Source organism: Pelobates fuscus, chromosome 2, assembly GCF_036172605.1.
Source record: "Pelobates fuscus isolate aPelFus1 chromosome 2, aPelFus1.pri, whole genome shotgun sequence".
Classification (NCBI taxonomy): Eukaryota; Metazoa; Chordata; class Amphibia; order Anura; family Pelobatidae; genus Pelobates; species Pelobates fuscus.
The window spans coordinates 68,616,895-68,642,897 of NC_086318.1; the positions used below are offsets into that span (position 1 = coordinate 68,616,895).

General features: G+C 37.9%; 1 protein-coding gene and 1 long non-coding RNA gene across 4 annotated transcripts in view; both read left to right on the forward strand.

Annotated features, from left to right (window-relative positions):
- The window catches only part of PPP2R3A (protein phosphatase 2 regulatory subunit B''alpha), a 191,941-nt gene that overhangs the window by 109,167 nt on the left and 56,771 nt on the right, over window positions 1-26,003 (forward strand). For 2 of the 3 annotated variants that reach the window (XM_063442241.1, XM_063442239.1), the window contains exons 3-4: window positions 874-944; window positions 15,043-17,664. In XM_063442241.1, coding sequence (XP_063298311.1) covers window positions 15,685-17,664 — 1,980 coding nt within the window. In that variant the 5' untranslated portion in view covers window positions 874-944; window positions 15,043-15,684. Of the gene's footprint in view, window positions 1-628; window positions 777-873; window positions 945-15,042; window positions 17,665-26,003 lie in introns of those variants that run through there. The other variant, XM_063442240.1, reaches the window with a different exon arrangement.
- LOC134586612 (uncharacterized) overlaps window positions 1-26,003 on the forward strand; it is an 880,984-nt gene that overhangs the window by 52,728 nt on the left and 802,253 nt on the right. The window lies entirely within an intron of this gene.

Consider the following 26,003-nt stretch of genomic DNA (forward strand, 5'->3'; position numbering starts at 1 on the left):
GTACCTAGCCCCTCTGCACTATGACTCTCTAACCGCCTCTTCTTTCTGTGTTTGTACACTTGCTCTGTCTCTAGCTCTGTTACTACTAGTCACTTTTGCACTCTTATTCTGTCTGACACTTTCGCTCTCTGTAACTCTCTTACATCTCCTTTATTTGTACCAAGTTCCCCCTGCCCTGAACTCTTACTCTGTTTCTCTATTTTATTTGCTTTGTAATTAGTCCCTTCACGTTAATTGTCTCGTACTAATATGTTTGCACTCTGACTATATCTGTGTTATTAGTTACCCTGTACTCTGTTTTCTTCTTCCTGCACACATACTCTGTGCCTCTCTCGTATTAGTGACCCTTTATTCTCACTCTCTCTTTCTCTCTGTTATTTGTCTCCCCTGCATACTTTCTCACTCTGTCTCTTTTCTGTTACTAGTCACCTTTGCACTCTCTCTCTCTCTCTCTCTCTCTCTCTCTCTCTCTTGTCTGTCTCTCTCTTTTACTAGTCCCCTCCGAAAGCATGCTCTCTCTCCCCACACCCACTTTACTAGGTCCAGCTGCTCTGTTTTGTGTTTAAAAAAAGATTTCAAAGTGCTTAGTTCTGTTTGTGGAAACATTAAATAAGAAGAAGTGTCATATGCCTCTGGTGGTAGAATCCCTGCTTGTGAAAAATCTCTCTCATGAGCAAAGAGTCCAAACAGACAGCTCACAGCTCGAAGGAGTTACAGCTCCTCGCGTAAAAAGGAACATTGAACACTCTTTTATTCCCTTTATATCACCAGCACTAGTAAGATTCTTCTCCTGGATGTAAAATGTCACGTAGATCACTTATCCTCAAGAGTTCTCTTCATCTTGTTAATTTGATTTTCTTTTTCTTTTTGCAGCCTACTGCTGGGTGTGTTTACTGTAGCAGCCTCTGGTGTCTTTTGAAATTTCAACATCTTAACACCCTCGGGTAAGACGCTTTTTCTGCTGTTGTTATAGGCTGTGTGTTATTGGTATGTGTTTCTTTGCCTGTGTTTAGCATAGACATAAAAAAAATAAAAGATGTGTCAATGTGTGTCCTTAAGTGTCCTGGGGGAAATGGTCTACATGATTGTAAAACTCTCCAAAGGAAAATGAAATCCCCAGCTAAAGTATTTTGCTGAAGGGGAGCACTTTCAAGCTATGTGATAATGTAATCACATATTAACTGGATAACTGTATTGCTAGCAATATGTATCACCTAGTGCTTCTCTTTTAACTTCTTCATTGTTATTAAACAAAAAAAAATAGAAATTATTATTTGACATATCTTCATGAGGTTTAGTCTTTTACAATATTGTGTATTAAAGAGCTGCAATGATGTTGAATTTAGTAAAAGGTTCCTTAGTTTCATGTTTTTTTAATTTGATTTAATTTGCACTATTTATTTTATTCATTTTTCTTGTTTGTTATTGTTTGCTGTTTTGAACACAGTGCACTTTGCCATTCTTTTTTTGCAAAGTTGAGATTCTACCCCTTGTGGAAATGCGGACAATGGGCTTTATTCACTAAACTGTAAATCGTGGACAACCGACAAAGGAATTGCACATTGTACCGTAAAGTAGACGATTTGGAAAAATTCTTCAAATCCATTGTTTCAGTCTTGGTTAATTTGGCTGTTGATTTGCCATTATCCTAACTAGTGTTTAGAATTCCAAGTTTGGTGTGTACACTGTAATATGTTATGAAGGTGTCGGGTCACTGGGGTATACTGACACAGGTAAACTGTGGCATCGAAAGGCAGCCACAAAGCTACACTGTGGCTGAGAAAATGGGATAGATATCAGCACCAAGGACAAGTGACAAAATAATAAATTCTTTGATAATTACTATGATAAAGTGACAATATTTCCTTATTTTTATATTATCGTAACTATATTTAAGACTCTAGTTAGATATTCATGTTTTACTGGTAATGGGAATATTTTTTGAAACGACTAAAGTTTTACAAGCCAGAGATCTACTTAATGTGGGATAGATGTCATCAGTTGAATGTAGTCATTCCATCTGGCGTGTTTTAATTATTGAATTATGTTAGACTTGTATCTAGCATGTTTGCTGTTTGTTAAGCAGCATTGATTACATCATACTGCTAGCCCTGGGACGCTTTATAATTTTATTGAATAGTGGGAGTGCTCCGTGGGCTCTGTCGGTGTGCCAGACTGCCAGTGTATGCAGTACGAGTGGCTTGAGTGTGCTGTTGGCTGTACACAAGAGGCGTTACCTTTAGCAATAATAAGACTGATTTAATTAGGGCTCCAAATTCTGGCTTCTTGGTGAATTCAGTGGTAAATATCAAGATAAAAGGATGATAAAATCAAACATCCTGCACTTAATTGGTAAACATGAGTATTTTGATCAAGGATAAATGATGTGCTAATGTCTATATATTTAGTTGGTTTAAAACTCCTCTTCTGTGTATTTAATGCATGCATCTTTATGTGTACAGTTAAGCTTTGTAGTGCAGTATAGCATTGAAATAAAACGTATTTACTTCCTTTAGTCCTTTTGTCCCTGTGAATACAAGTTTTAAGTTAAAAGCCATTAGTGCTTGCTGTGTCATTTATTTTGCGAAAGTGGTTTCGTTTTTGTGGTTTGAATGCATTTGTGGCAATAATGAAAAAAAAAAAAAAAGCGGATCAGTGGTTTAGAGATCAATAGGTTAATGCTTTCAGTTTTTCCATGTTGCTAAATAGACATTTTAACTGGTTCTCAGTCGATAAAGTACATATGGTATTATTATGAAACTAGGACACATTCCTCATGTTAGTTCATAGTTTAACCCAGCGGTTCCCAAACTGTGTGCCGTGGAATATTTCCCCGGTGACATAATTATAGCACCGGGGAAACATTACTGCTTAACAGATACCTTGTCGAGTACCGCGGTCCTTTAAGACCGCGACCAGGCCCCTGTAATGTCGGCCGGCTGGAAGAAAATGACAGCCTGGCACTTTCCCCGCAATATCCTGCAGGGAGACAACGCAGGAGGGAGAGGAGGTAGCTGCAGATTGATGGGAGAGGAGCATGAGGAGCTCCAGACCCCTCATTCCTACAGCAGCAGGACTCCAAGCCGCCCTCCTGGCACATAAGGTAAGCTAACAGGAGGGTGGCTGGAGATATAAACAGAAATCACGTATGAGTGTGTGTGTGAGTGTGTGTGTGTGTGAGTGTGTGTGTGAGTGTATGAGTGTGTGAGTGTGCGTATGTCAAGGTGTGCATCTCTGTGTGTATATATATATATATATATATATATGTCAGTGTGCTTATGTGTCTGTATGTGCACACACATCTGTGTATGTGCATCTGTGTGTCAGGGTGTGTGTTTTTGTGTCAGTGTGTATCTGTGTCATGGTGTGGGCATGTATCAATGTTTGTGTGTGTCAGGGTGTATGTGTGTATATGTCGGTGTGTATCTATGTGTGTGTATGTGTCGGTGTGTATCTATATGTGTGTATATGTGTCGTGTCTATATGAATTTGTGTGTATGTGTCGATATATATATATATGCATCTGTGTGTTAATGTGCATAAATATCTGTGTAAGTATGTATGTGCATACATCCAAGCAGTCAAACGCCAGCACAACATACAAGCACACTCCTGCAATCTAACACAAATATTTCACACAAATGTATCCACATTTAAAAGTGAACATTACATTTAGACACACCCCTGCAATCAAACGCAAACATCACATACAAACACACCCCTGTATTAAAACACAATAAATGTATACAAGTACCTCTTCAAACACCAACACTGTACATTACACTATAGCGCCAATAAATGCGGCAGTGCTGTACAGATATACAACCTAGAAATTTTGACTTGGGGTGCCTTGTAAAAATACTGAAATATTAAGGGCGCCTTGAACCTAAAAAGTTTGGGAACCACTGGTTTAACCAGTTCAATTTCTGTTCTTTTTAAATAAGACTATTTTCTTTCTGAGTAGTATTGATCCCCACTATATCATATAGTTGGAATTCTCTGATTTGACAAAGGCCAAAACATTGCCACTCTGTAATCTGGATAAAAGTGTATTTTAGACTGCCTGACCCTTCCTTTTGTCATTTTTTTCAGATGGTCCAAAGAAGTGGTAATACATTGTCATCGCTCTTCCCTTAGCTATAGCTTTAAATGCATAAATAAAGCCACTTCAGACATAGTGATTAATGAGATCAGTGCAATAGCAGCTGCATTTTGACGTCATGCTCCACAGGAGAAATATTTTAGATGTAACTTTTTTTTTCACTCAAATATTCCCAAGTACACGAAGGAGACTAGTTAAAATCACCTTTCAAGCTTAAATGCCTTAAAGCAGATCTCTCCCTTTCAGAAGGCTTTGCATATTTTGCAAAGATCCCAGAAGGTGACAATTCCAATTGGTTTTCTTCTTCCAGGGCACCTTTTTCAGCTCATAAGGCTTCACCTGCTGGTAGCTGCATCAGTACACAACTCTCTCGTGCCTGTGCAAGACTACAACCCTGAAGTCTATAGAGTATTCTGTGAGACCTCAATAGCCTCTGTAAATCATGTCCGCAATGAGTCAGACAATGCCTAAATCCCAAACCCTCCATATTAATGGCTGCTAGGATTACTCAAAAGTTGACGGCGTAGCTATGCCTGTTTACTTTTGTCAACCTCAGTCTTTGTGGTATCTTTGAATTGAGTTGCAGTTTTACATTTTGCTTTTTACATAACAGCTTCCAGCGTTAAGTGACCATAAGTCACCTAACCACCAGGAAGTGCCTCTAGTGGCTGTCTGATAAACAGCCACTATGGACAGCCTTAGTCTGGCAATATAAGAAACTGCAATGATTTACCGTGCAGGACTAAGGGGAACATGGACACTGCACCCAGACCACATCAATGTTATGAAGTAGTCTGGGTGCCTATATTGTCCCTTTAAGTTCACTAAATAAATTTCGAGCTTGGCTAGATCGGATTGCATAGAATGTGGAGAGAAAAATAAACAGACTGAATAGTCTAGTGGTGAATTGGTATTCACCACTATTGACAAAGTCGGTAAGCTGGGTATACGGATTTCACTTCATAATCTTGGAGGTAAACGGTTATTAGCTATAGGATGGAATTTGGAATGATTCCAAAAACATTATCTGCTCCACTACACACACTTCACAAGTGTCAAAAGGGAATGGACAGTTTATGTTGTGAAGACCCCATCTCATACATAAATATCATATGTAATTCTTGGCCAGGAATGCTTATTATTTATTTAGAAAGAATATTTGCTCTTTTGTAATTAATCTGTGAGATTCTCTGGTCACATAGTGTGTCCTCTTTTCTTAGCTGAATCAAAGAAGTATATTTATTCTTTCTTTGCTTTATCAAGTTTCAATGCTACAGAGACATCCTTTAAATGGATCCCAGTCTATAGGACTGACCTATACTGAGCATTCACAATGCTCTTTAATATTGACAGGATAATAATTGTAAAAAAATTGAACATTCACCAAAGCAAGTTTTCTACAATCATTTCTTACAAGTACAAATACATTTTAATTATTCAGTAATCCTGCTAGTTCACCACCTAAACCCCAGTATACCAAATCTGCACCAAATTATATTTCTTTGTGTATATTGTAAGATTCACCCTTTATTCATAATAACCAAAAACTACTTATAACATAATGCACATTTAGCAAAGGTAACTTAGAAAAATGTATTACAAATATTATCACATAAACTACTGTCTCTACTAAAACAACCATCTTTTAATGTAACAATATACTATTTTCCCCATCCCAGATTGTTATTACTGTATTGCAAACACGATTTGTTATTAAGTGTTCTTGCTATGCAAGACCACTTAATGTTATCTCACATATATATTATTATTCTTATTATAGCCAAATTTACCACCCTAACTCCTCCCACAGTTTTTACAATATATAGACAAAAAATACCAAAACGTGCGGATTGTTCCCGATTGGTGTGCTATTACTTTGTGGAACGTTTCGCCGAATGGTTCACGGAATAATGGCAAAATGTTCAAACCTAGAGTGGGAGCTGGCAAAAGCTGAAAAATCAGGACATGATTTATAAACTGCCACCACTCCCTCATTTTCAAGCCCACCTACACAAATCTTATATCAAAATGTTCAGCTATCCCTACTGCCACTAGAAATGTCCACGGCTAAGCCATAGTCCTGATTGTTTTCACAATATGACCATTTGTTTGCAACTCACGCCGTCCATTGACATTCATTGAAACTCCACTCTAGCCAGCTCAAAATTGAAGGGCAATTCCTAAACCTTCATTGTTAATATTTCAGAGACATACTATGCATCAAAATGTAGGTCTGGGTCTTGTGATTCTCACAATATAAAGCTCTTCGCTGTAGGATTTATAGTTTTTACAATACGACCGTTTGAAGATGGCAACTGCCAAAATACTCTTGACCTGTGCCAGGCTGCAGCAGCAAGTGATGTCATAGACAGGGCCTTTGCACCTGCTAATGTTTTTATAAATGTATGTTTTAATGTAACTGTGAAGCACTTTGGGCAACAACGTTGCAATTAAATGTGCTATATAAATAAATAATAAGTTACCCCACCCACTCCAGTTGTAGACTACTGGTGGACGCAAGAACACTTCACACAATTTCCCCAGAAATTGTAGCTTTTCTAGTTTTGTATATACAATTGCACAGATGTCCTATTCATCTTCTAAAATAAATATACGTATTGTTGTGACTTCTACCCCCAGATAGTCAGGTTTTCTGATTTGTTTGGTGCTTTATTCAGACTTGGTTTCATTAAAAAAAAAAAATATCAAACATAAATCAAGATTTCCATATGCTCCATGCTAATCTTTATTCCTTTCAGAGGGAGAGTAAACCATAGCGGCCGCTCCTAAACCCCACATTAATGCTGGTTGCTTCAGTTGTACAGTTATGCCTAGCTGGCGTTTTGAGGAGATGCCAAGACCCACAGACAGGCTTGGATGTTTTGGCATTGTATTTTTACGTTTTTTTTGTCAACGAAGTTCGAATTATACTTAAATGTCCCATGCAGTTATGGCAAAGTTATGCTAAAAAAAATAAAACAACGATAGGAAAGAGTGGACATTTAAAGTGGTTTCATTTTGTGATGGCTTGAATGTATCATTAGATGAATATGAAAGAGTTAGATGACAAAGCTTATTTTGCAGCTGTCTGTCCTTAGCGCTGAGTAGCATTGAGGTTGCCTTTTTTTGTGTCGGCAGTTTGACCTCAGATATTTTTAACACTCCTGGCTTTGTCAGCTGCTACTTCATCAACGAGTTTGCAGATTTTTATTTTGTTCTTCTTCTTGACCAAACCCTTAGCAGCTCAGCAGCTGGCAAACTATACCAGGGAAGAAACAGCATTGTGAAGATGACAGTAGGTTTTTAGACTTACCATTTACTGCCACATAGTATAGTGCAAATCATACTGAAATGATAAAACCTATAGAGTGTCTTTACCAAAACAGGAATATAGGTGTTAACCAGCATTGGGATTAGAGATCAGGAGAATAAATCCTTAAAACAGAACGTATACATTAGAGGGGTAGAGTACAAGGATGTCCAAATTGCTGCCTAGAGTAAAAGGTTATAGTTATAGGTTAAAGTTGCAGGGCCTCGTGATTGTGATGGGCCTATTCCTACTAACAGGGGCCCACTAAAATGACATGAGCAGTGTTGGGAACCACTTCTATATGTGTTCATCATCATATATTTTCTGTGGCTTACAAGCTACATGAAGCAGGTTGATGTCCGTACTATACATACATGACTTTGCATCTGGAGGAGTAATGGCACTCTCTGGCACCCTAGTTTTTTTTTAATTCAGTGTCTCAGGATCCACATTCAGCTTTAAACTGGCTGTGTATCATTATACATGTAGTTCAAAAATACCCTATGTTCCAGGTTGTGTCTTCACTGGTTTAATATATTGTGTGAAGAGAGCTGAAATAACAAATCCCTCCAATTCTCTTTCTTGTATGTTAACTGATGACATAGTTGCACATTTTTTTTTTAAATCAAGTTCAAGTTGGCCAAAGCTTCCTTAACAGTCTTTAACCCCTTAAGGACACATGACATGTGTGACATGTCATGATTCCCTTTTATTCCAGAAGTTTGGTCCTTGAGGGGTTAAAGGGCCAGTTTCAAAGAATTAATTAACTTGTATTTGTTTTTTGCACTATTGATGCAAGTGGATGTAACTTGGAGCCTTCACTGAGTGTAGTGGTGTTGTGGAGACAGGCTCCGGAACTGAGTGTAGTGGTGTTGTGGAGACAGGCTCCGGCACCGAGTGTAGTGGTGTTGTGGAGACAGGCTCCAGCACCGAGTGTAGTGGTGTTGTGGAGACAGGCTCCAGCACAGAGTGTAGTGGTGTTGTGGAGACAGGCTCCATCACCGAGTGTAGTGGTGTTGTGGAGACAGGCTCCATCACCGAGTGTAGTGGTGTTGTGGAGACAGGCTCCGGCACCGAGTGTAGTGGTGTTGTGGAGACAGGCTCCGGCACCGAGTGTAGTGGTGTTGTGGAGACAGGCTCCGGCACCGAGTGTAGTGGTGTTGTGGAGACAGGCTCCGGCACCGAGTGTAGTGGTGTTGTGGAGACAGGCTCCGGCACCGAGTGTAGTGGTGTTGTGGAGACAGGCTCCAGCACCAAGTTTGTGGAACAAACCAATAACGAAAAGGACAAGGTGAGACCTGATAGAAAGCAGAAAAAGAAACAGAGTGAGGAAAATATACAGATCTATAAGATTAGGCAGATGGAGGCTAAGCAAGTTATAAGAGCTTCCAAATCACAAACAGAAGAGAAAATGGCACAGTCAGTAAAAAAAAGGGACAAAACATTTTTTAGATACATAAATGAGAAAAGTAAAGTAAAACAAGGATTAGTTAGATTAAAAACAAAACAGGAAAGGTATGTAGAAGAGGATAAGGGTCTAGCTGACTGCCTCAATTAATATTTTTGTTCAGTATTTACAGATGAAAATGAAGGAAAGAGGCCTCAGTTAGGAAAAAGGGCAAAAAGTTTAGAGGAAGAGATTATTTTTTTTTAATATATAATTCTTTATTTAGGTTGTGCTTTGTGATTTCAGTAAGGCGTTTGACACTGTTGCACATAGAAGGCTTATCAATAAACTGCAATCTTTAAGTTTTGATTCCAATATTGTTGAATGGGTAAGACAGTGGCTTAGTGACAGGCAACAGAGGGTTGTAGTCAATGGAGAATATTCGAAGCATGGGCTTGTCACCAGTGGGGTACCTCAGGGATCTGTACTTGGACCCATTCTCTTTAATATTTTTATTAGTGATATTGCAGAAGGTCTTGATGGTATGGAATGTCTTTTTGCTCATGATACTAAGATATGTAACAGGGTTGATATTCCAAGAGGGATAAGCCAAATGGCAAATTATTATTTTAGGTAAACTAGAAAAATAGAGTTGTGGCAGCTGACATTTAATGTGGAAAAGTGCAAGATAATGCATCTTGGGCATAAAAACCTAAAGGGCAGAGTACAGAATATTTGATAGTCCTAATCTCAACATCTGAGGAAAGGGATTTAGGGGTGATTATTTCTGATGACTTAAAGGTAGGCAGACAATGTAATAGAGCAGAAGGAAATGCTAGCAGAATGCTTGGTTGTATAGGGAGAGGTATTAGCAACAGAAAGAGGGAAGTGCTCATGCCATTGTACAAAACATTGTTGAGACCTCACTTGGAGTATTGTACGCAGTACTGGAGACCGTATCTCCAGAAGGATATTGATACCTTAGAGAGAGTTCAGAGAAGGGCTACTAAACTGGTTCATGGATTGCAGGATAAAACTTACCAGGAAAGGTTAAAGGATCTTAACATGTATAGCTTGGAGGAAAGACGAGACAGGGGGGATATGATAGAAACATTTAAATACATAAACTGAGTCAACACAGTAAAGGAGGAGACTATATTTAAAAGAAGAAAAATTACCACAACAAGAGGACATAGTCTTAAATTAGAGGGACAAAGGTTTAAAAATAATATCAGAAAGTATTACTTTACTGAGAGGGTAGTGGATGCATGGAATAGCCTTCCAGCTGAAGTGGTAGAGGTTAACACAGTAAAGGGATTTAAGTATGTGTGGGATAAGCATAAGGCTATCCTAACTATAAGATAAGGCCAGGGACTAATGAAAGTATTTAGAAAATTGGGCAGACTAGATGGGCCGAATGGTTCTTATCTGCCGTCACATTCTATGTTTCTGTTTCATTATACTTTATTTTTGGATCAAGGTTAAAAAATAAGGAAACAACCATCATTTTCTACAATAAAAAGCTTGTGACAAAGCTTCTCTTATAAATCATCCCAGAGGTAAACTGGATTCACGGACACCCAACTAATCGCTTTGTCTCAGTTTGTAACTGGGGCCATTACTGGACATGGTTTTATTTTTATTGTACCATCATGCACAGCTAACAGGAGGCCTGGAATCTTAAAAGTTAGCATAATGGCTGTTTTGATATTTATCTATTCAGTTCTAACAGTGATTTGGGTTAATTTCCTCTTTTGTCAGTTAGATTATTTCACCTCTCGCTCACTATGTTCCATTATACAATTCGTCCTTCTTCATGCAGAGCAGTCACATTACTCATTAAACAGGGTAGTTAATCAGTTTTATGCTAGTATATCACACAGGCTGGCAAAACGGTAAACAACATCTTCACCTGCCATGTAGGACAAAGACTAATGCTGAGTTTTTTCACACAAGGGGTTATTAAATGCTCTCCATAGGGGGTAATAGGTTGATTATTTTGGAATAGATGCATGCTCCTTATTTGTGTTCGAAATTCGATTTATACCTTCTTTCTATGCAGATCTGTTGTTACTCTTTCAATGCAGCAGGCAAAGGGTTGACCCGTAACAAACAAAATGTTAATACCAAAAAGTTTGTTACACTGTGCAGTCATGAAAATCTATTCCCTAAAAACCATATACCAACATGGAATGTCCTGCGAATTTAGATCGTTAAGATGGTATAAGCTATTATTAAACTTAAGGGGTTAATTTATATATATATATATATATATATATATATATATATATATATATATATATATTTAATATATATATATATATATATATATATATATATATATATATATATATATATATACACACACACACACACACATACATATACACATGAATCAAAGAAATGTATTTAGTTGGAAGTATCTTGCACAGATCAGATATAGTTTTCTGATTTATTTATTAATGTGTGTGAAATAATTTTGGCCGGTCTTACGGAGTGAAGAATCATCTTTAACATTCTTCATGTATGAAGGCACAAACCTCTCTTCCCACAAGCCTGCGCGTCAGCGCATTTCCTCAATGTTTATTTTAAATAATTTGCAGAGAGTGGTCAGAAAACCACCAGATCTAGATTTATTTTAATACTTGTGTTTATGCTAAAAGTTATGACAAGTAATGTTATTTTTATCTTCCCGAAAAGTAATTCTGCAGGACATTAGCCGCTTTGGTTGTTCCAGCTGTCAGTAGACTGTGAGGCTGCATGCCATCAACTACATAGGAATTATATCAGTCACATGCATGCTTAAACAATTTGGCTAAATCAGTGTACAAGAGCTACTATCTGGGCACATTTCCACACTATGTATATGACACATTAAATGTTGTGGCAGTTGATAAACCCCCCCCTCCCCTCACCTCGCCCTGTCTTCTATGAAAAATTGCTGTGCAAATTGTTTAAGGGTTAGGTGCAGAAATTCAACTTCCAAAATGATATAATCTATATGTTATGAATAAGAGATTTACAATCTATGTTTAAATTACACTATAGGCATCCAGACCACGTAAGCCCATTGAAGTGGTCGGGGTGCATTGTCCCAGGTCCCTTGACCCTGCAAAGCTAATTATTGCAGTTTTTAAGAAACTGCAATAATTACTTTATGGGGTTAACTCCACCCCTAGTGATTGTCTACCAGACAGCCACTAGACGGACTTCTGGGCTGTTAGGTGACGCTATGCATGGGGACTTCCAGCGTCACCCGAATCCCCATAGGAAAGCATTGTATAATATTACCCTATAGGGAAATCCTAACGCATGCACATTAGGTTTCCCCTGCCGGCTAACGTGAGCCAGCGCCGAGGGACATTGGCGCTGGACCCAGGTAAGTGAAATAAGGGGCTTTTAACATCTTCTGCACCATGGAGGATGGAGGTGTTGCGATGGAAGGGGGAGCTATAGTGCCAGGTAAACAAGTTTGTTTTCCTAGCACTATAGTTTCCCATTAAAGTTAATTAACAGTGAGAAACAACTAGGAATAGTGTACTTCTTAATAGAACTGTAATATGGAATGCAATACCATTCATATGTTGTGCTTATTTTATTTAGTTTTTTTCTGTGCTAAAAATCTAAATGATAAGAGCCGTAGGATATGTTATGCACTGGCATAACACCACATTTAGCTGTTCTCCTTTTCTTTACAGATTAGGAGACGGATATAAAATAAATGATGAAAGGTTTATAGAAGACATACAAAATTAGTAGCCATATGGGAAGTGGAGGCCATGTTAATGCTGGCAAATGTTCTCTTCAAATGTTCAAGAGACTAACCATATGGCATGTGTACACTGTCCATTCTCTGTTTAAAATGTCCAGTCTTTAGTTTTCCATTTGGTGCTATGTTCAGGTCAGTAGTGTTCCTATAATGAGCATGTTCGACTGAATAATTACTCTGTTTTAGACTCTGTTACAGTGATTGTTGACATTGGCTCCTCAGATGTTTAAGCTGGCAAAGCATATGGAATGTAGTTCACAAATATCTGGGATGCCAAGTTTAGCCATCACTATACCGCCACCTATGACCGAAGAGCAGAATATCTACTACAAAAGAATTTCTTAATGTTACGGACAGGTCGCTTTATACCAATAAATCTTCTAGTACTGTGTTATATTCCTTGTGTTATATGTGTCTATAATGTCAACCATCACAGTATGTGCTCCTTGCAAGAGCTTCCGCCAACATGGGTGCCCACGACGGACACCCTATAGACCCCAGGTAAAATGTCAAGCTGTTCATAAAAGATTTAATTCCTTACCTTGGAAGAGCACTACTGGCACTTCACTCAAGGCAGGAGTACCAGAAGAGCTAATTCTCCAAATTAAAAAAAAAAAAAATAGCATTTATTATAACTGAAACATCTAAAACCTCTATGTTCATAAATGATTATTATTATTATTATTATTGCATTATGATTATTGTCGCAAATGATGTAAGACTTGTTAAGCAACTGACTTGACTTGAGCAGTAGTAGAGCTGGCACTCTAAATTCAAAATAAGTAGTGTTTTGTGACCTGACATCTATATCTGTTACAATAAATACTAGCTAGCTGTGCTTTCACAAAGATGTTTAAAGGATTGCAAAAGAGGTTAAAAGGATTAAAGGAACACTATAGGGTCGGGAAGACAAACCTGTATGTCTGATCCTATAGTGTTAAAACCACCATTTAGTTACCCCCCTGCCCCTTAACACCTTTAAAAGTTAGTAAACCTTACCTTATCTCCAGCGCCATTCTGGACTGCCGGCACTGGCCCGCCCCCGATCCAGCACTTGCTAACATCAGAATGAAATTATTTTGGCCAATCCAATGCTTTCCCATGGGGAAAGCATTGAATTGGCTGAAATCTGGAAAGGAGGTGGTACAGGGGTGGGACGAGACTCTGGTTTGGCCAATCGGCACCTCCTCATAGAGATGCATTGAATCATTAAGCTGTAGTTGCTCTAGTGACTATAGTGTCCCTTTAATAATATTTGAGTGTAATTTGACTGTATATACAACTTTAAACTAGGCAGTGGCATGCTAGATTCCTGAAGTCGCCTTCTCAACTTTGTATCTGCGTATATCTGCATCCGTTCATATGTTGTTGTTGTTTCAAGTTCCCTTTATAGTTCCAAGATTGTGCACTATGTAATAGGTCAGACAGTCGCACAGTAGACAAGCAATACAGCTCCTAAGTCTGTTATGTTAATAAAAGTAAACTTAACTAAAAATGCTTGGCAAATCATTGTCCAGAAGCAAATCTAGCTACCTTAGTGCACTCACTTTTACTCCTTCTCAATTTGTACTCGAGCAGCTTATTGCTATAAAGGAAGTTTATTATGTTGAGAGAGAGTGAGACGGAGAGTGTATGTTCCTTGTCATATTTCATATTGCACCTGTTTGTTGATTATGATATCACAATTAACATATTTTTCCCAGCATGCAGCAGGTTTCATGAAATAGTTTTATAGGTTTTCTTACCAGAATGGAATAAAAAAAATGAAACCTGGCTAAGTTTCCAAACATTAAACATATTAAACTTAATTTTGAGGCCTGTTATGTTATACCTTGTTTTGCAGTAGTTATATGTACGCATTGGTACTGTGTACAGAATGCAATATCCTCTCACTACTGTTTTCGTACTTGATTGCAACATATTCTCTATACTGTCAAATAAATGAATCTTGAAATGAAACAGTTCACAGTATTTTTAGGCCATGTTTAAAGTTAATAGCAACATTTTAAGTTATGTCACTTTTATAAATATGACACTTTCAGGGTTACTCGCTACACGTCAATTGTAGTAAACCGAAAACAGAATTGCAAAACTGAGGCTAAAATGTGAGTATAGCTGTTTTGGAGGAATATACTATTTCAGTATTTTCTGCCTAAAATTTGCAATCTGTCAGTTCGACAGGTATTGAAGAAACCCTGTATATTAGCCCTGCTCATCAGATCAGACTGAAATTATCTGTGCTGTGTCTTAAAACCATTGCGCCCTTTATTAAATCAAAGCGTCTCTCCCCCAGCCCCCATATTTCTAATTCTACCAGCGTATAGCAGCTTTTGGGTATATTTTGAAATGTTTTTGAATGGGATAGGTGGCTTACAGACAGTTGCTAAATATTTTTTGTTGCTTTTCCCTTTGGGATTTACGGACTTTATATCTTGCTTTAATACCTTTTTTTTTCTTTCTTTTTTCTTCCCCAGGAGTTTTACCTCTTCCTTCACGTTCTGAAGCGGATGGCACATGAATACACCAGTTAATTGTTTCTCGTTTGTTTTAAAATAATCACTCCAGTGAAAGCTAAGCTTTTGACTAAAATCTACTGGTCAAACACATTTCTGAATCCATGTAGCTGTGGGGAGGATCTTGTTTTGTATTTAATGAAGCTCCTGCATGGGTGTGCAGCATTGAACATGAATGGGGACATGTTGCACATACTGAAGACGAGGCAGAATAAATAACATAATCACATCAGTACTCTGTCTGAATCAATACATTCAACTGATGCCGTCCACTGACTCATTCTGAGGATTGTAATCCTTGTTCATCAATTTATTCCCAGCATTTAAAGTGTATGTGTTCTTTATGCTTTAGGATATTTTTGCCTTTCCCTTATTTGTGGACTTTGTATGGAGTGATGACCACAACCTTCGAACGTACACACCACTAAGAGCAGTCCCCAAAGTTTTTAAAAGTATTTATTATTTTATTTTCCTGGATTAAAAAAAAGAAAATCAAATTTACTTCTTATCTCTTGATATTTATATATGCTGATGCAACAATTAGACTACAGAATGGGTACAGTTTAAATTTGTACTATTTTAATTTATTTATTTATAATCCTGATGGCAGCAGCTTACAAGGTGCTTGTTACAAAAGTCACCTGTTACAATAGCGTGGTACTGGACACAAGGATACAAAATGTAGTTCATTATTGTCCTGGTCAATGTCAGATTTACAGACATGGAGTCCACTGCATGGTTGCACATCACAGTGTGTGCTCAGAGCTCCTCAAAGCTCCAGAGGGATCCACTCTTAGCAGTGGAGATGTTAATCATAAAATAGCAGTCGGGGAGAGTTTGGTTGTTAGCGAGGATGACACTCATCTCAACCAAAAGGCCAAAAAGGCCACTGCTGTCCAAAGTACCAGCAGCCTTAAAGATATCACCGGTGAAGCCATAAATCTTGCTAGTGGAAAAATAAAGGAATTCTCTTTTGAAAAGCTAAAGAATGCATCAAACCAACATGTCAACCTCAGGAAAGGTCGTAAAGTCCGCCCAGATTCTTTTAGCAGGAAATCGACTGACTATGACTTTATCTATGGTCATTTTGGTAACAATGAAAACTGTCCCCCCTTTTGTTTGCTACCAGCTCAAGGCTCAGATGAAAAGGCAATAATCTCCAATAGTGTGTCTTTAGAGCAGAACATCAATAACATGGCCTCTTTGTATCTGCAAGGGTTGTCAGAGGAGAATCTCATTAGTCAGATCCTGAAGAAGCACAAACTAGACGGCACAGGTTCTGGTGAAGACATCAAAATGTGTCTGGATATTTTGCTTAAGTGCTCAGAGGACCTGAAGAAGTGCACTAATATAATTAAACAGTGCATTAGGAACAGGTCAGTAGGAGGGAATAGTGTGGGTGAGGGCAAGGGGGCAGATCATTTTCCAAATCCAGAGATTATTTACATGAATGTAATGGCGAGGTTGTCATCCTACCTAAAAAAGCTGCCCTTTGAAGTTGAACACGGACCTCTTGGCAGGACTGAGCCTAGTGATTTGGCGGAACTTGTAAGCAGCCTACATAGTTTGCAACAACAGCCTTTTTCTCCAATATATGGACTTGAACAGCCACCTAAATATGAAGATATTGTTCATACTCCACCTTCATTGAAAACCATTACTCCTGCCACTACTGATCACCGGGATGTAACACCACAAATTGTAAATAATAGTGATACTGTGCCATCTGTTGCACCTCCTCTACCAGCCAAAACATGGCAAAGAGGCAACAAACAAACACAATGTAGTTCTACAAGAAAACCTTCTGCAACTACTCAGCAATCTGTGGCCCTTTCAAACTTACCTTCAAATAAGACTGGTGAGAAAATGTCTAGGAATTCCATGGAAAAACTTTTCATTGAGGAGGATTCAGATTTGGAAAAATCAATTAATCATGAACACAAAAACACAAGTTCACGTTTGCCTGAGCATAACCAATGGACAGCTGGAAGGCCATCCCATTATAATTCCACTGACCATCCGTTCAGTGTTGATGCATCTTTAAAATCTGCTAATAGTTCGTCGTCCTTTACTTCCAGTACAAGAGATGCTAGTGAAATGACTCAGTACAATATGCATGCAACAGCACCAACCAAAGTGGTCAGGAACAATGACCATGAAGAAATTGACAAGCTGCTCTTAGATTTGGAGCGATTTTCTCAAAAAATAGAGAACACTTTGAAGAATCCTCCATTGTCTTCATCAGTTACATCAAATACATTTTGCCTCCCTGATTTTAAGGAGGGACACATGGCCAATTCACCTACAGCTACTAACGAAATCAGTAAAGCAAATGTAAAGGATGATGATGATGATGGCAATCTTTTGCTTCGAATACTGGGGAGTATTGAAGACTTTGCTCAAGAACTTGTGGACTGGCGGTCAGGGAGAGGAACTCTTTCCAAGCAGAAGGAAGTTATGCAAATCCTTCAGGAAACTTTGGTTCCCGCATCTCCTGTGTCCTCACCTAACATCCAGCACCAGAGTCAGCTCAAGGATTCTGAACCAGCATTGTTAATTCAGCAGTCACCAGAGGTTATCAAGGTAAGAATGAAATGAGCCATGCTGTAATGATTCAATGACTTAATTATAAGCAGTCATCAGAGACTAGCAACAGACGTTTTAATGATATCCAAATTGGGATACAACTGAATAATCCCTGAACATTGGTTGTATTAGGTTGTTGTGAATTAATGTGTCTTGATTGGATTTCTTTTTATGCAGACATAGTCTGAAGGCTGCTATATTCTAGAGCGATAACTCTTTAGAAATAGGCTTGTAGCACAGTCAGATGTAATACATACAAAAATATATAATACAAATTAAGGAACAGCACACACATAAAAATACATTTCTACATTTTATAAGCCTACTTAAGATCACCTATCTCAGGAAACAAATATGGAGATTCATTTCCACCATATGGCCATACTATGTAAAAAAAAAATATATCGACATGGAAAGCAAAAATGTGGGTGAATGATATTTGAAATATGATAGCTGTTTTATTTGCATGTTTTTATGCTTTTAGTTGGTTATATAGAGCAACATTTTGTTTTAAAAATGTGCGGTGGGTTAATCCCATGGTGTTGTGGGGTGACTGGGCAATATTTAAAGGTGGGATATGCTCAAACTGCTGGCTGAGATCCATCTTGATGCATGGATACCCATAATGGTAAAATGCCCACAACAGAACCACCAGTGGTTACAAGCCTCTTGATCACTGGTAGCTCTTATTACGCCTAGATAAAGGGGAAAAAATAATTGTCACCTTTTCTGTTTTATGCATTAAATAAAAACTGTATTTTTTTTTACTATTTAAATTAAAATATTGAATATATCATGTATGTAGATATTTGTAGAATATGTACCGTCTTTTCCTGAAAATAAGACCGGGTTTTATATTAATTCCTCCCCCCCACCCCCCTCCTAAAAAACTCACTAGGGCTTATTTTCGGGAGAAATCGGTAGCAAGCATGTGCTAGAAAGCAGGTCTACGTTTGGGGGAATTCCTTTGAACATAGACTGGTTTACTAGGGCATGGAATCCTGCAAATCTATGTTCGGGGAAACATCCCCGAACATAAATTAGCTTACTCTTGTGGCTGTGATTTAAACATGAATATTATTTTTTAAATCAAGCAATAAGTAACAACATTAATATTTTTTTTATAGTTTGTGGTATTATGGTCGAATATGTGGATAAAAATACCACAAAACTTTGTAATACTAAATGTATATTTAATATACTTATAATAACAAGTAAACAGATGCTAGCAGAATGTCAATGGACTACAATAATCATACAATAAAATACTAAAACATATTACAAAAGGCTAGAACAGTTGCTAAATGTTACAATGGAATCACATGGTACAATACAAAACATGAATAAACTTACACAGGCCCCAGCCTCTGGGGCTAAACAGCCAGCTGATGGTAGTCTACATTCTAGAAAAGGCAAAGAGACCGAATTTCTCCTTCATCTGGTTTTTATTCAGTATATTCCTAAATAGGCTGGCCTGTTCTGTCACTGCCAGAAGCACATGGCTTAAGGAATCCTACACACTGCCCCTAGTGGTGCCTCTGTAAAGGAGAAAAAGGAAAGTGATCCTAAGGCCTAGGGGTCTAGGATACACTTGGTCGGATACAGGTCTGAGTATAATGTTGCTTATTAAAACCATAAATTTATTGAATCATAAACATGAAAAAAAGAAAAAATTGAAAATAATAATAAACACACTAGTAAACCAAGAGGAGAAAAATGGAGCTCAGTGAGCTATAAGAGGAGTATAACTCGGGGCTAGTTTGCAGGTATTGCTGAAGGACATATAGGTGCCCAGTGTATGAGGCACTACGTCTCCAGCATTAAGCAACTAATCAGCCAAGGTCTAATACTAAAGACTCTAAAACAATAACGTCAGTTTGCTTATTTTATGACATAAATCATTATATTAATACCATTACACTTACTCACAAATGGAATCCTGCAAATCTTTGGGGAAAATTCCCAGAGCATAGGTTAGCGAACTTGCGACTAGGCCTTATTTTCGGGGTAGGGCTTATATTACGAGCATCCCCCCAAAATAAGCTAGGGCTTTTTTTTAAAGGGATGTCTTATTTTCAGGGAAACCGTTATCACCTCACTTCAATGCAGATTCTGCCTTACTCTTGCTTTGTGACTGTGAACATTTTTAAGTCGTCTCTCTTCAGAAGCACCGTTTACCTCCCAAGGCCATACATCATTTGAATGGCTGACACCAATGTAGAGTGCTTTTTTGGGATGCTTGCCGCTTGCGCTTTACCACAGGTTTTGTGAATGTGTTGAAAGCGATTGCATGCTAAACCTGTGGAATTACCAGATGGTAGCTTTAGAAGTGTTACTACCAGTTTTTTAATGCACCCACTAAATTCAACTGTTTTACTTTAAAACACCCTTCTTAGACGATCAAAGAGCGTTTATTAGTTTGGAACAAATGTTAACGTGTACACATCAACTAGTTTCAGTAGATGCTTCATGTGCTGTGAATCCAGGTATGGAAATATTTTGATATTTTACAAGCCACTCGTGTGAGCTCATTTAATCAATGTTCATAATTTCTGGAGGAAAGGCTGAAATGCCTTTATTTAATAACTTATATTATTATAAGGTGAAGAAAGACCTGTGATCATATCTATGCCAGTAACCAGCTCAGGGTATGTCACTAGGTTTGAAGCTAAGCATTATTGCTTCGTGGTGGGGGATTTTTCGTGGAAGAATAGTTATCTGGAAATAATTTAATGTAGGTAATGTTATATATGAAAACATTGCACAATCTGATGTGATATGATCGTGTGCTATACGTTTTTAATTAAGTCTTTTTATTTGTTTCCCTTTATTTAAAAAAACAAACAAACAAAACAAACAATAAAATAAATAAAATGCTCCTTGGTTACCGGTATGTAAAAACATTTATTCCCCATCTGTGATTTTTTTTAAGGTTTATGTTAATAGTGTTTTCTTAATGCTGTTAATACACATACACAGAAGTATACAATGTGTATGTGATTGTGTCAGTATAGTGATTAGAGCAGGACACTTGAATGCAAAGAGCTAGGGCTAAATGATATTAAACTATTAACATCTGTATTTTACATTCTGAGAAACTGTTATATTTCTCGGAAGCACTTTAGAACACTAGACACTAGAACTACTTTTCCTGCAATAAAACCATGGCTATTCTGCTGAAAGACAATGTTTTGGGCTACAGGGTTAAAATGAATGGAAATGGCACACAGACCACTTTAAAAAATCTGTGGGATACCCAGTATCCAATAGTCAAATAGCTCTCCTACTACATCGAGCTTGTACAGTCTCCAGCTCTGCCCCATTAAACATGCCAGGGTGACAGAGTGCAGTTTCAGTTATTATTTGCCTATTGGCTTTATGTTAACTGATTTGTTAGGGGGCGTGCAGCCTGGATACCGTAATAATTCTGCAGTGTCTATCTTCATTATCTAATCGGTAAAACATTGCAATGACCGTTTGATCTTTGCTAGAACAATTCATTTTTTCAAGTTCTCATCTTTTAGCCTCACTGTAGGGGAGCTGTTAATAAATCTGGCATTTTGAATGCACAACTATTAAAATGGGTCTCCTTTAACCTAGTCTGTGCAGCTTTGTGGAGAAGCTTTGAGCAGAATACACCTCCTTGTGGATAGCATGCTGACCTGCTGCAAAACAAATGCTCAGTTTCAGTGATTGCCTGCGATAGACTTAAGTATAATCAGCTGGGCTCCTTGGCATCTTACAAGCATCTTCCTGCCACACTCCGTTTTGTCATGTTTTGTTAGGTGCTAATGGTTGTTGTGATTATACTGTAAGGTAACATGACTGGCACTTTTTCTGTTATTTATTTATAGATGCAGTTCACACACTCACAGTTTACCACTAAAATAGATGCACTTTTATATTCCGATGAAGGTTTGCCCATCTGCGGAATCTTAATAAAAGTCAACTAAGTTTTATTCTATGAGTGTCTACAGAGTTTAGTTAAATTCTTGGATTTTGGCGTATGTGAGGGCTTTCTTTTTCACATTTAATATACAACACTAAGGCGCCGTGTGAGGTTGCTGGAGGTTATTTACTGTATTTCTATATCCATATATACATACATACACTCTGGGGATTACAGGTTTCTGACCAGGTTACATAGAGCACGCAGACTAAGGAAGGAGCGTGCTTGATGGTGCATATTATCCCTTGTTAAATGTGGGCATTCGTGCAGCTTTTATAACAGATTTTAATGGTAAACTGAGCAAAAGATACTTTCGATAGTCCTCTGTGCTTAAACAATAAGACAGTGAGAGAAGAACTTACAGGTTTGCCATTTCCATGTAAGGAAAAGTTTTGCGGGACCACCTGATGTTTGGAAGTCTCAGCCTGGCTTACTTCTGTCCCAGGGGAACTAATTGGTTCAAATTTTTCTAGCTGGCTGTCATTCATACTCTCATTTATGCTCATTGTCTGCGCTTAGACCTATAAATTAAACACTGTCTGCTTGTGGCGGTTTAAAAAGTAGTGAAAAAACATAAGGAAAAGAAACCAGAGTATGACTCAGTACCCCTCAATTTTTTTCAAATGACTTCAATCATCTTAAAATAACATCTTGCTAAGTTATGCTACAGACCGAGATCTAAAGTAATGAAATACAATTCATAACGCTGGCTGTGTCACGAGTCATTATAATTATCCTGTAGCACAGAACTCATTCAATATATCCTTAGGTGAAATGAGTGTGTTTTTCGGATCCCGCCAATGTAGTTATTGAACAGGAATTATGCTGCAGACCAGAGCCATGAGGGAAACTATGTAATTATGGAAGATTAATTTTATGGAACTGCCCTGCATCTGTCATAGACTGTTACCAAGGATCATTGCCTGCGGAGCCTGCAGGATGGATGTAACCCTTCCAGGCTGTTTTTGCAGTCCCCAACTCTATCATTGAATGATTGACTTGCTCCTGTGTGTGCTTTGGAATGCTAGATGGATGGATGGACTGACAGATGGCTAGAAAGATAGATCGATAGGCGAATGTGGGGTTGGATCGATGGCTGGATGGTTAGACATCAGACTAGAAATTAGCACTTTTCTTACCCTGTTACACCTCCATGGCCTCACAGTGTTAATGATAATTGAGCTCAGTGGAACTAATAATTCAGGGTTATTTACTAAAGTGTGAATTCAAAGTGAATTTCAAATTTAAAGGGAAATGCATCACTTGACAATGATTTTTTTTTTTTTTTAAACCAGCAAACAAACACTTTTAAACAAATATACAAACCAAAATAAGGCATAAGTATTTAATATTTATGCACTTACTATAAACATGGCCAGATTGCATTACTCGGCATGTCTCTCAAACATGGGAGTTTCTTCAGCGCACCCCGTCCCCTCTCCCCCTCCATTTAACTACCCATCTCAATTTCAGACCAGTCCACTAAGAGAAACAGTGTGTCATTGTTCAGCAACATGACAGAGAAACACTGGAGCCTGTTCTGCATAATTAAGACTGACCAGACTCCCTCTCTTCTATCTCTGTAAAGATGCTGCAAGGTGAATAGATCTTTCATTTGCACACTGTAAATGTGCCAGGAATGCCCAGTGATTTTTTTCAGCATTCCTAGGGATTAGACACTGATTGGTTAGATCAGTGTCTCCACTGCAGTGGGTGTGGAAAGCATAAGAAAGAAGACGCAACAAATCACATTGACCTGTTTATTTCAGACTGCAGAGTGAGACAACAATCGCATTCAAAGCCAAAGCTTTTGAATGAGACAGTTGTCTCATAGTGGTGCATGTCCGTTTAAGGCTAGAGCAGTCAAACAGAAAGCATAGGTGACTTAAAGTTTTTTTCTAGTTTGGCTATTTTGACCTTAAATCTGAAATTCACTTTGATTTCTCACTTTAGTAAAAATCTGATCAATAATGATCTGTAGAAAATGTTTCTCAATGAGAAGCCTCTGATTGGGCTTGCGGTAGCTGCAGGAAGTAGATCTACATATATAAACACATCTCTCTCTACATATATACTTGATACAACCCTTATACAACACTTCATACAACAATTGAGTTATTTTTGTTTATAAAATAGTTCAACATTTAATTGAAATCGCAGTAAACGTTAAAGTTAGTATGTGATGGTTTGGTGCTTAGTGTCCCTTCAATTGTTTCTTAGCTGGTTCTCCAGCTATTAGACCACAACCCCCCTAATGGCTGGCAGTGTAGATTCCATGTATACCATTTGAATATCAATAACCAGATTAAGTATTTAATTATCTGTGGCTTTATCAGCACTGCAAATCTACTCATGTTTACTCCATTAAGAAGTTTCTAGGTCACCTGATTTATAGCATACTGGCTAGGTAGCAGGATGTTTTGTGGGTTTTCTTTCTGTTGGGAATTTGCTAACAGGATAATTTACATTTCCAAATTACATGCTTCAGTGCATATTTGGGCAAAAGTACACGTCTGTACTGCGTGGATGTAAAATGTAATAACTTGCTTGGACTTTATAGGAACATTTTGTTTTTAATGTTTTTACTTCATTGGCATGAAGTATTTGGGGCAGTGGTATAAGTCTTAGTTAACAGTAAACCACAGCGGTATTATCATGTATTACATTTTGTTTTTTAATATAAAAGAAAATCCCTTTCCCCACATTGGGCATGATGGTTTGGGGACCAGAAAAAGATTTAAAGATTTTACTGGTTTACTCGTCAGGGGAACTTCACATTAAAATAATTAAAGGGACACAGTAGTCCACAAAACAACTTTAGATTAATGAGGCACATATGATGTATTGATCATACCCATGCAGTCTACTTGTGCAGTTCTCTGCCATTTAGGAGTTAAATCACTTTGTTTATACAGCCCTAGTCACACCTCCCTGCATGTGACTTATTACAAAGTCTTTCTAAACACTTCCTGCAAAGAGCCATCTAATGCTTACACTTTCTGTATTGAAATGACTGTTTCATTTAGAATGTCTTATCTCCTGCTCTGTTAATAGATTGCTAGATCCTTCACGAGCGCCCTGCATGTAATTAAAGTTCAATTTACAGAGCAGGAGATATACACTTGTAAAGTAAGTAAACATGTAATTAAAAATGAAACAATTTTGTTTTCATGCAGAATGTGTCAGTCACAGCCAGGGGAGGTGTGGCTAAGGCTGCACAAACAGAAACAAAAGTGATTTTACTCCTAAATGGCATATAATTGAGCAGTGAGACTTCAGATGCATGATCTATATACACAAAAACTGCTTCATTAAGTTAAAGTTGCTTTGGTGACTATAGTGTCCTGTTAATGTTGACGCTACACGGACACTCCTACTCTGAACTTTACGACTGGGAACAAGCTGCCTGAAAGCAAATTGGGGGTTATGTATTAAGAGTAATTCAGGACAATATAATCCTCAAAACATATACAGGCTTATTGTTTTTTATTTCCTTCCCTCAGAGAAAAGGCATTGTTTATATTGCTCCCTAGGGATACTTACAGTGGCAGTCACTCAGACATCTACTAGAGGTGCTAGATGTTTAGCATCTCCACATTCTGCATGAAATTAGAGTATCTTACGGAAGAAGAGCCACTAGTGGCTGTTAGTCTGACAGCTGCAAAAGGTATGTCTTAGCAAATGTAAACATAGCTGATTCTCTGAAATGGTAAATGTTTTATACTTCCAGACAAAAGAGGCAGAATACATGCACCAAACCCACTACATTAAAATGAAATGTAGTGATAATGATTGCATTCTATAAACAATAATTGTTGGTACAATGCAATCTGATGGGGTACGTGAAAAATCATTACATTTGCATGTTACAGCTTACATTGAGGAGCTTACAAATATATTTGCATAAGGACAGTGGTAACATTACACTCCTGGACACCAGAGCTATGGTCCGTAAGGAAAGGGTTACACGTGTTTACATACAACTCGTAGACACGGAGTCGCCTGCTTGAAATAATATCTAGGGGTATGCTGATCATGGAGTGACTCCAGAGAACTTGATCCTACATTCTGGCTGTCACCCAGCTATATTGACACTGCCAGTTCCCTACCTCTCATCTGGTCCACCATACTTAGCTGGTTAAACTGTCTATAATACAGAATTGGTTTCTGCAGTCCGATAGAATGCTCGTCATTTATAGATTGTCACAGAGCAGTGAATGCTTTTAGGATGCACTTTGTTTAAAGGGTTTCTCCAACCCTTTTTCATTTATGATAGAATAATGTCCTGTTGGCATTATTCTATCAGTCCCCCTGAGGAAAAACGCTCAAAGAGTGTTTTTAAAATAAGTTTACTCACCTTAATCCTGCTCTGGGTGAAGCTTCCTGG